The sequence below is a fragment of the Oncorhynchus tshawytscha genome, linkage group LG16, assembly GCF_018296145.1.
Source record: "Oncorhynchus tshawytscha isolate Ot180627B linkage group LG16, Otsh_v2.0, whole genome shotgun sequence".
NCBI lineage: Eukaryota > Metazoa > Chordata > Actinopteri > Salmoniformes > Salmonidae > Oncorhynchus > Oncorhynchus tshawytscha.
Genome location: NC_056444.1, coordinates 76,129,396 through 76,141,363, shown reverse-complemented (window position 1 = coordinate 76,141,363; position 11,968 = coordinate 76,129,396). Strand labels below are relative to the sequence as shown.

Sequence of the window (11,968 nt, the reverse complement as noted above, 5' to 3'; positions counted from 1 at the left end):
ATGTTCTACTGGGCACAGATTCAATTCAACGTCTATTCCACGTTGGTTCAACGTCATTTCATTGAACTGATGTGGATTCAACCAGTGTGTGCCCAGTGGGGTATTTATGTTTTCAATAAACATTTTGCAACACAACATAGTTTGCATGTTGTCAACAGTCTAAGTTAACCCTGTCTTTTTTGACCCATTAGTGTATTTTTTCGGGGGGGGGTGGGGTGGAGAGATCTTACAGGTGTTGTAGCCTACATGCAGAGGGAGTGGGAGATTTTTGAAGACGGAAAAAATCAGTTCCTTAAAGTAATTCGGTTTTTACAAACCCAAGGCTGCTCAACAGATACTTGGACTACAACAAGCTAACAAGGGCAAAACAAACTAAATGTTAGGCTACATTTCTAGCAAGTTCGGGTCGGTTATTTCCCTAATTTCTTGAAATCCATGTTGGACTTCATAGTTCCTTAGCTGGACTGACCTCAGTCGAAACAGGTCATCACTAGCTTCTATAGCCACAAAGTCATAAACCCCGCCCTTTTCTACAATTGATCTTCTTAAAATATGATTTTAAACCTAACCCTAAACTTCACTGCTAAACGTATGCCTAACTCTAACCTTAAATAAAGACCAAGTTTGACTTTGTGGCTGTGGAATCTGACTTTGTGGCTGTGGAATCTGACTTTGTGACTATAGAAGCTAGTGGAAACCGTTGAAAGGGGATATTACCGTACAGGTGGTGGTGAGAAAAAGTGATTACTTATTCTGTCTCCTCGCTTCCCGGGCATCTCCTGCTTAAAAAGTGCGCGCGTCTCTCGGCTATTCATTTGGCACGCGAAGTTCCTCGTAATGTCTGTTGGAGGATTCGTACCTGGATATACTCGAGTCTAAGACGCCTGATGGAGAAATCTACTTGACTTTAGTTTCACTATAATAGGAAGACAGAGTGAGTAAAATGACTGTGCAATGCATGCTTTTCGTTTTTGTGTTTCGATTTCCCAGATTTATTTTGGAGAGAGAAATGTTTTAACAGTGATGATAAAACTAATATAAATACTGTAGGCTACCTATAAGCTAATAATAATTAGATACATAAGTATTTAATAAATACTATTACTTGACAAATGGAAATTAATTCAATTCCAATAGAAAATTGCACTTAATTAAATATTCAGGGATTCCTAGGGATGAATATAAAACCACATTTGTCAGATTATTGGATTTTGACCCAGTAAGACCTGATAATCATTTTAAATAATTGCCTAATTTGTGAATTTTTCTTATAAAATCTGAAAAGAGGACATACAAAATAAACCATGTCCTCCTTGTAGAAATTACCAGTTGTTTTAAATTAGAGTTGTCAGTTTCAAGCCTCAATGAGCATTTGATCTGTAACTAAGTAGAGCATGATTAGGCATTGTGGTGCTCATGTGAATTTCCTTTCTTTTTTGGCTTCAGACCAATCCCTGCTTCTCACTTAAAACAGTTTAGTTTTTAATTATATTCATGGGACAGGATAATAAAAAAAGGGCAATCAAGAGATCCAGTATATGAATGTATTTGTTTAATTCTTCATCTTTCCACAGACTTTGTGAGTCCATGAAGAGAGGAATACATCTTAGACCACAAAATAAAGATTTGATTGGTTTCTCGCCCCAGCACCCCTCCATCTAGCTCTGGATACCCTGTAATACTGCTACCACCCTAGAAACACATATGACTAAAATGATTCTGACAGGAAGGCAACTCTGAACATATCGAATTTCAATTCCCTTCTCTTCCTTCTGTTATTTGTTCTCTCAGTCATGCTGTATTCAGCAGAGAGACACCTCTGTTAGCTGAGTTTCTGTCATTCATAAGGGGAGCCCTTAGAAAAGCACAAGTGGTTTGTTGAAGAGACTGACAAAAAAATTATACCGTCTACTGTACATAATTAGCTGAATTGGCAGTTGAAGTCGAATCAGCGATCTCTTGGTAAATTCTGATAACATAAGTTCACTATTGTACGTTCTCTTGGCCTGGGTTTGGTTGATGTTTGATGTGCAGAAAATAGGAGGAATTTGATCAAAGCGAAGACAAGAAGAACTCTGGAAGACAAGAGCAGGACAAAAGGTGAAAGAGGCTAAATGAAATGAACTATGTCAACTACAACATAGAGTTGTCTGAACACTGACTGCAGGTTTTCAACTACAACATAGAGTTGTCTGAACACTGACTGCAGGTTTTAAACCTCAACATAGAGTTGTCTGAACACTGACTGCAGATTTTAAACTACAACATAGAGTTGTCTGAACACTGACTGCAGGTTTTAAAGAGTGAAATCCTGCTCCCTCCCATCCCTTTCCCTTCATCATCCCCCTCTCTCCTGTTGTTCCTCTCTTCCCTTCTCTCCGTCTGCCATCTTCCTTTTCTCTCCCACATTCTACCCATGTTGTCTCAACAGACCCTTCTCTCTTGGCTGCTGACACCTGTTGACCTAGTCTGAAAGCACAACAGACATACAGCAACCAAACCTCTCCATACCTTCCTTCCAGTCTTTCCTATTCTGTCTATCTATAGTCCACCCTGGCACCCGGCACTATTCCGTCTAAGGGGGAGGAGGACTTTCTGACCCTGGCCGCTTCTCGGTTCAGCCGTCGGAAGCGTGCCATCGGAGCCGCCATGGGCGTGGCCATGGTTCTACTCCTCCTGATAGCCATCCCCCTATTGGTTCACACCATGAAAGGGGGAGGAGCTAGCCAAGGAAGTGGCGGTGAGGGGTCCCATTATGAGATGCTGGGGAGCTGCAGAATGGTCTGCGACACATATAGTACTGCCCAACCAGGCCAGGAGCTGACAGCCATGTCCCCTCAACCGGAATACCCCGGGCGGAAGAAAACGGGGTACCGCGGGGTCCCTGGGATCCCTGGTCCTCCAGGCGCCCGAGGACCCCCTGGGGAATCAGGCAAGCCAGGGCCACAGGGGCCTCCCGGCCCTGGACCTAACGGTTACTTCCCCTCCTACAGCCCCAAAATCGCCTTTTATGCAGGGCTAAGGAAACAGCACGAGGGCAGCGAGGTGTTGAAGTTTGATGATGTGGTAACCAATGTAGGGAACTACTATGAGCCAAGTACTGGGAAGTTCACCTGTCCTCTACCTGGTATCTACTTCTTCACCTACCATGTTCTGATGAGGGGCGGAGATGGGACCAGCATGTGGGCTGACCTGAAGAAGAACGGACAGGTAGGAGAGAGAGTGTGTGTATGTATATGTGTATGTGTTTGTGCGTGTGTGTGTGTCTGTGTGTATGCATTTGTTCAAACAACACTTTCATTGACCATCACCTCTGAGCAGTGGTGTAGTGGAGGGTACACACAGCCAGAGTTGGGTAAGTTACTTTCTAAATGCAATCCGTTACAGTTATCTGTCCAAAATTGTAATCAGTAACGTAATGTTTGGATACCCAAACTCAGTAATGTAATCTTATTACATTCTCCCTTAAGAGGCATTAGAAGAAGACAAAAAGGATCCATCAAATGCATTTGGTGTGTTATCATAGTGGTCTCTGTCTTGTGACTCGCTCAGGTGGAAGAAACTTAAACTTTTTTTAATTGAGAAAGCAGAAAAGTGTCATAATATATATTTTTTCTAAATTTTTAAGTAGTAAGTAATCATCTAGTTTTTCAAAATAATTTGTAATCTGATTACAAGATTTTGCTGGCAACGTAACTGATTACAGTTAACGTTAAAAAAAAAAAATCATTACATTTAACTGATTACATGTAATCGATTACTCCCCAACCCTGTACGCAGGTATACGCCATGTACCCGCTTATTTTTCAGTGGGCATTGCATATACTCCCCACAATGCATATCAAAGTTATGTAGTGGAGTTATACGCCATATTAACTAATGAGGCTAATCAACTATTGTTTCTTCACATTTTCCGTGCAGGAATATGCACATAAATGTTCCAAAATACAATTTGCGGGAAAACACTGTTCTACTGCACATACAAGCGGCTTCATGGACAGGGATGGAAATATCCGTTAGAGATGTTGGTGATTCTGCTGGTGGTTCTCTGATACACCTCTACACAGACAACACCATTCTGTATACTGGCCCTTCTTTGGACACTGTGTTAACTAACCTCCAGATGAGCTTCAATGCCATACAACTCTCCTTCCGTGGCCTCCAACTGCTCTTAAATGCAAGTAAAACTAAATGCATGCTCTTCAACTGATCGCTGCCCGCACCTGCCCACCCCTTCAGCATCACTACTCTAGACGGTTCTGACTTAGAATATGTGGACAACTACAAATACCTAGGTGTCTGGCTAGACTGTAAACTCTCCTTCCAGACTCACATTAAGAATCTCCAATCCAAAATTAAATCTAGAATCGGCTTCCTGTTTCGCAACAAAGCCTCCTTCACCCATGCTGCCAAACATACCGTTGTAAAACTGACCATCCTACCAATCCTTAACTTCGGTGATGTCATTTACAAAATAGCCTCCAACACTCTACTCAGCAAATTGTATGCAGTCTATCACAGTGCCATCTGTTTTGTCAGCAAAGCACCATATACTACCCACCACTGCGACCTGTATGCTCACGTTGGCTGGCCCTCGCTTCATATTCGTCGCCACACCCACTGGCTCCAGGTCATCTATAAGTCTTTGCTTGCTATGTAAAGCCCCGCCTTATCTCAGCTCACTGGTCATCATAGCAGCACCCACCCGTTGCTTTATCTTGGCCAGGTCGCAGTTGTAAATGAGAACTTGTTCTCAACTGGCCTACCTGGTTAAATAAAGGTGAAAAAAAATAGAGGGGAGACCCAATGACTATCGTTGCTACAATAATACCTCTGGCTGCTCGACAGTGAAAGAAAAACAATAGAACAGGAGAACGCATGTAAGTCTTTAAAAAAAATTGCCTTCACATTTCAAGGGTGGGATTTTGGCTATAGGCTACTTTGAAGCAAGGTAAGACATGCCTCGTAATATGAAGTAAAGCATCCATATTTCAAACAAGTAAGGATCAGGAAAAATATAGCAATGCTAATGATAGACCTAACCATATTCTTGTTGATGGAAAGGTCTTCCCCAAAACTTTAATTACATGTTAATTAGCTACCAAGTAGTCTATGCTTAATTGGCAGAATTATATCATGATTATTTGCATTAATCCATTAATCTCATGTGCTACATAAACACTGCTAACCAAACAAGAGTGCTAGGTGCTTGCACAACATTTCAAAGGTTATTCCCAGACCTCAAAGGCTAGTGGTTAGGATACGGCACGCTCAACGCCGCGGCTCGTGTTCGATTCCCGGTCAGGAAACTACTCTTTGGGGTGGCAGGTAGCTTAGTGGTTAGAGCGTTGGGCCAGTAACCGAAAGGTTGCTGGATTGAATCCCCAAGCTGACAAGGTAAAAATCTGCCGTTCTGCCCCTGAACAAGGCAGTTTACCCACTGTTCCCTGGTTGGCTGTCATTGTAAATAAGATTTTGTTCTTAACTGTCTTGCCTAGTTAAATAAAGGTTTAACCATATTGTTGTGGACTTCGAAAATTCAGTTTTGTTGTTTTTCTACAAAAAAGTGTGACTAATTTATCTGTTTCAGTAGGCCTACTGTTAGCCCACTTGCACAGTTCAGCTTGGCTTGGCTTGACTGTGAAAGACCAATACAGGGTTTATCATTCTAGTTCAACAGTGTATGTCACTGTTTCTCACAAAATGTTTCACACAGGGAGCCTTTCCTTCAGGTCATTTGGAAAAATGTAAAAAACATTTAGAGGATACCCACTTCTCCAGACACCACTACACCACTGTCTCTGATTCTCACTTTCACCTTCGCTATACAACATTTAGAGGATACCCACTTCTCCAGACACCACTACACCACTGTCTCTGATTCTCACTTTCACCTTCGCTATACAACAACATTTCCAGACACCACTACACCACTGTCTCTGATTCTCATACCTATACAACTATCTCCAGACACCACTACACCACTGTCTCTGATTCTCACTTTCACCTTCGCTATACAACATTTAGAGTATACCCACTTCTCCAGACACCACTACACCACTGTCTCTGATTCTCACTTTCACCTTCGCTATACAACATTTAGAGGATACCCACTTCTCCAGACACCACTACACCACTGTCTCTGATTCTCACTTTCACCTTCGCTATACAACATTTAGAGTATACCCACTTCTCCAGACACCACTACACCACTGTCTCTGACTCTCACTTTCACCTTCGCTATACAACATTTAGAGTATACCCACTTCTCCAGACACCACTACACCACTGTCTCTGATTCTCACTTTCACCTTCTATACAACAGTACACTTCTCCAGACACCACACCACTGTCTCTGATTCTCACTTTCACCTTCGCTATACAACATTTAGAGTATACCCACTTCTCCAGACACCACTACACCACTGTCTCTGACTCTCACTTTCACCTTCGCTATACAACATTTAGAGTATACCCACTTCTCCAGACACCACTACACCACTGCCTCTGACTCTCACTTTCATCTTCGCTATACAACATTTAGAGTATACCCACTTCTCCAGACACCACTACACCTCTGTCTCTGATTCTCACTTTCACCTTCGCTATACAACATTTAGAGTATACCCACTTCTCCAGACACCATTACACCACTGTCTCTGATTCTCACTTTCACCTTCGCTATACAACATTTAGAGTATACCCACTTCTCCAGGCACCACTACACCACTGTCTCTGACTCTCACTTTCACCTTCGCTATACAACATTTAGAGTATACCCACTTCTCCAGGCACCACTACACCACTGTCTCTGACTCTCACCTTCGCTATACAACATTTAGAGGATACCCACTTCTCCAGACACCACTACACCACTGTCTCTGACTCTCACTTTCACCTTCGCTATACAACATTTGTCCCTTTTAATTCACATCACATTCCTCTGCATCTGTGGGCAGCAGCAACACGGTAGCAAAATATAGATTGAAGAAAATATTTTCCATCATTAGGGAGAAGTGATGCTTCACACTTTAAAATCACAGCTACTAATATTTGCATTTCCACCAGTCATAGCCAAATGACGAGTGGCAGTATGCTGCCGTCGGTGGTCGCCAAAGGAAAGTCTAATTAGTAGGTATTATACACCATGTGTATCCCAAATGGCACCTTATTCCCTACATAGTGCACTACTTTTGACCAGAACTCTATGAGCCCTAAAGTAATGCACTATAAAGGGAATAGGGTGCCATTTGGGACACAGCTTGTCACCTCAGATAGATACTGTAGATAAATAATGAAAGAGAAACTGACAGGCCACTCATCCATCGGTCCCTCATTCTCTCTTTCCCCTGGTACTAATTAAAGACAGAGGGGCTGATTGGGGGGAAGAGGAAAAGAAGAGGGTTAGGATAAATCACTTTAATTTGAGGACTTTAACACAACTATGTTTTCATCTGTATTCATCAGTCACCACACTGACACGTTACCATTCAGTCCTCTGTGTGTCTTTTTAAGGCACTGGGATAAAGTGGATGTCAAACTTCAGTTGGACCTTGTGTACAATTGATTAATAAGGTGATCTAAATCTTACTAATCTTTAAATGTGTCCAAATCCTGTATTTGTGTTTAGCAAACTCAGAAAGAGCTAACACATGATATTTAAGATACCTACCTGGCTTCTGCTTTGTGTCATCCTATATTGTCATTCCAGTCATCTCATCATTCCATTAAATCATTCATAACTCTTACATTAGATCCCCTGAAATAACTCACCCCCCATATCCCCACTTCCCCCTCTACCTCCCTCTCATTCCCCTACCACCCTCTACTCCCAAATGCTCCACTTCCCTCTACCCCCCTTCTCCTCCACTCATACTCCCCTCTACCTCCTCTCCTTCTTGTCCATTGATTGTTCATTAATTAGAGTTTCACTCAAGTAAATGATTTAACCTCACAGAGGGACCCAGGTCAATCTCACACACATCAGGTGGTCCCATTTAATTTAACAGTTTCTATAAAGACAGATCTGATATTCTGAAATTGGCTGAAAGGGACTCTTCCCTTTTTGCCCTCATATTCAAAATCTGTCTCCAGCACCATATCATTGTCTATGTTCCAGTCAGAATACATTAGCAAGAAAAGGCAAACCCACACACTCAAGTAGCTCCGATACTATAATGTATTCACTAACGTTACGACAGCAAACGTTCCACTCAAAATACCACCTGAGATGATTTTTCCAGTTGACTGCAGCCTCGTCGATTCACCAAGACAGTTGTTTTAGATTTGTATTTCGCTTACTTAGGTATCAGAAACTAGTGGTGTCTGTATAGAAGTGTGGTGTCTGTTAATATCAGATGCTCGATTAGATTTGAGCCGGACAGTCGCGTATGCTTCTTTCTATCTCTTTTAAAATGTAGGTAAAAGATTAAAAGGAATGGGAGTCATATTCAGAACATTTAGTTATTGCTTGCTTTTCTAGTGTCTACTGACTATGCCAGCAGGCATGCCAGCTATATCATGACACAGGAGGCAGATGATTGGAGTCTTACAATGTTTATTAATCCAAAAGGAGTAGACAAGAGAATGGTTGTGGACAGGCAAAAGGTCAAAACCAGATCAGAGTCCAGGAGGTACAGAGTGGCAGACAGGCTCGTGGTCAAGGCAGGCAGAATGTTCAGGCAGGCGGGTACAAAGTCCAGAAACAGGCAAGGGTCAAAACCGGGAGGACTAGAAAAAGGAGAATAGCAAAAAGCAGGAGAATGGGAAAAACGTTGGTTGACTTGGAAAAACATACAATATGAACTGGCACAGAGAGACAGGAAACACAAATATAATGGGGAAATCAGTGACATCTGGAGGGGGTGGAGACAATCACAAGGACAGGTGAAACAGATCAGGGCGAGACAAGCTAAGATAGTTAGACAAGCTAGCTACTAAATTGATAGCCTGAAATGACTACTTGGTACAGTGGCTAGTTATGAGGTTGGGAGATCTGGATTAGCTATAGCCAACTTCATAAAATATCTAGGTGGCTAGTAGTATTACAGAGAAACAACAACAACAACAAAAATTTAAACAACAAGACAAATCTGAGTGGTCTGGTGGGCTGGTGCCCCCTATGGGCATGACACCTCTGCTTCTCCGTGTCAACACCCAAACCATGCTTCTCTGTGTGAACACCCAAACCATGCTTCTCCGTGTGAACACCCAAACCATGCTTCTCCGTGTGAACACCCAAACCATGCTTCTCCGTGTGAACACCCAAACCATGCTTCTCCGTGTCAACACCCAAACCATGCTTCTCCGTGTCAACACCCAAACCATGCTTCTCCGTGTGAACACCCAAACCATGCTTCTCCGTGTCAACACCCAAACCATGCTTCTCCGTGTGAACACCCAAACCATGCTTCTCCGTGTCAACACCCAAACCATGCTTCTCCGTGTCAACACCCAAACCATGCTTCTCCGTGTGAACACCCAAACCATGCTTCTCCGTGTGAACACCCAAACCATGCTTCTCTGTGTCAACACCCAAACCATGCTTCTCTGTGTGAACACCCAAACCATGCTTCTCTGTGTCAACACCCAAACCATGCTTCTCTGTGTCAACACCCAAACACCCAAACCATGCTTCTCTGTGTCAACACCCAAACCATGCTTCTCTGTGTCAACACCCAAACCATGCTTCTCTGTGTGAACACCCAAACCATGCTTCTCCGTGTCAACACCCAAACCATGCTTCTCCGTGTCAACACCCAAACCATGCTTCTCCGTGTCAACACCCAAACCATGCTTCTCCGTGTCAACACCCAAACCATGCTTCTCTGTGTCAACACCCAAACCATGCTTCTCTGTGTCAACACCCAAACCATGCTTCTCCGTGTCAACACCCAAACCATGCTTCTCCGTGTGAACACCCAAACCATGCTTCTCCATGTGAACACCCACACCAGCACCATGCTTCTCCCTTGGTGCTGCATTAGAATTACAACTCATTACTCATCATTTATTCCTGGTGCTAACATATGTCCTTGTCCTGATTGTGATTGTGATTTGGCCCACATTTGTAGACAAGTGTTGATGATCAAAAGACAGATTCTGATCTGATTCTGATCAAATCTTCCTCACCAACTCCGGAGATAGTCAGGCACACATTGTGTCTGGATATCTTACAAGTGTAAACGGATCTGGAAAGTGAAACCGTTTTAATCATAATTTTCCCGCCTTGGAAAATCCTTGACAAGTGCCACCATTTAACTATGACATCAATATGTGATTTAAAATTTGAAAAAGGAATATTATTTTTAAAGAATGTGTGTCAAATAATTTTCATACAGGGAGGAACCTGGAAATCTGGTCACAGTGTGGGCACAATGAACAGATAAGAGAAATTTTAATACCGTGTTTAGATGCAAATCTGAAAATGTGGGCACAATCAGAATGTGGAAAAGATCAGGATCAGGATGCATTTTGGCACCAGGTATAAACAGGGCTTCTGTTTCCAGACAGTTGTTAATGAATTTGTAAATCTATCAATGCCTCAGTTATTTTACATGCTCTGGTCAGTGACTCAGTGTCCATATGGTAGTTGTTTCTAAATGAGATTCAGGTCACGGAGTCTACAGCCAGCCAGCCAGCCAGGGTGAGGTTCAGTTAATCCCTGTGTGCCTGTCCAGTGTCCACTCTAAGGTAGATTGATTAAGCAGGTGTGTGTGTGTGTGTGTGGAGGGGGTTCTATGGAGCTATGGCTATGGTGCCCTTACAGTTATAAAAATGAAGAATAAGAACACCTTAAGACCCCCTTTTGGCCTCAGAACAGGATCAATTCATCAGGGCATGGACTCTACCATGTGCCGAAAGCCAAGCATTCCAAGGGGATGCTGGTCCATGTTGACTTTAATGCTCCCCACAATTGTGTCAAGTTGGCTGGCAGTATATATATATATATATATATATATATATATATATATATATATATATATATATATGTGTGTGTGTATAAGCAACAACAATAACAATAATTGATTGTCATCTCTAAAGGTTAGCTTGTCATTCTGCTAGACATCCTGTAGTGACAAGCCAATATCACATTAGCATCTGGTGTTGCTGTGACTTCCCATTGACAGACAGCATATGTCATCCCCCTCATTATTTTGGGCAGGGTGCTTTTCCCCTCAGGCATAGTCGGAGGAAGGCTGCAGTTAGAAACGTTGGCACTTGGCCACTTTTGATTTCCCCTAAAACACAAAGAAGGAGTATCCAACACTACTATATTATTTTATAAGGTATTTAACATGATGTATTATATAAAGTATAATTGTTGGGAGCAGGGGCTTTTATTGTAGCAATATCGCTCCAATATGTTGAAGGTTTATTAATGTAAGTCTGCTATTTTTGCTCGTAATGGTGAACAGAGAGACAGAGATATGTGAGGGAGGCATGGTAGGATTATGAAGGAGATAAATGTGAAGGTGGGGACTGAGATGGAGCAATAGAAAGAGATCAGAACAACCCATGAAAAAGCTGGCCACTCCCCCAGAGAAGCCAGCAGAACAGCCCATGAAAGAGCTGGCCCAGAACAGCCCATGAAAGAGCTGGCCACCCCCAGAGAAGCCAGCAGAACAGCCCATGAAAGAGCTGGCCACTCCCCCAGAGAAGCCAGCAGAACAGCCCATGAAAGAGCTGGCCACTCCCCAGAGAAGCCAGCAGAACAGCCCATGAAAGAGCTGGCCACTCCCCCAGAGAAGCCAGCAGAACAGCCCATGAAAGAGCTGGCCACTCCCCCAGAGAAGCCAGCAGAACAGCCCATGAAAGAGCTGGCCACTCCCCCAGAGAAGCCAGCAGAACAGCCCATGAAAGAGCTGGCCACTCCCCCAGAGAAGCCAGCAGAACAGCCCATGAAAGAGCTGGCCACTCCCCAGAGAAGCCAGCAGAACAGCCCATGAAAGAGCTGGCCACTCCCCCA

At 43.1% G+C, this 11,968-nt stretch overlaps 1 protein-coding gene across 1 annotated transcript in view; it reads left to right on the top strand.

The window, feature by feature from the left end:
• Nucleotides 1–810: 810 nt before the first annotated feature.
• LOC112216628 (complement C1q-like protein 4) overlaps nucleotides 811–11,968 on the top strand; it is a 24,861-nt gene continuing 13,703 nt past the window's right edge. Inside the window, exons 1-2 of the mRNA XM_024376616.1 lie at nucleotides 811–934; nucleotides 1,575–3,210. Coding sequence (XP_024232384.1) covers nucleotides 2,650–3,210 — 561 coding nt within the window. The 5' untranslated portion in view covers nucleotides 811–934; nucleotides 1,575–2,649. The remainder of the gene's footprint in view (nucleotides 935–1,574; nucleotides 3,211–11,968) is intronic.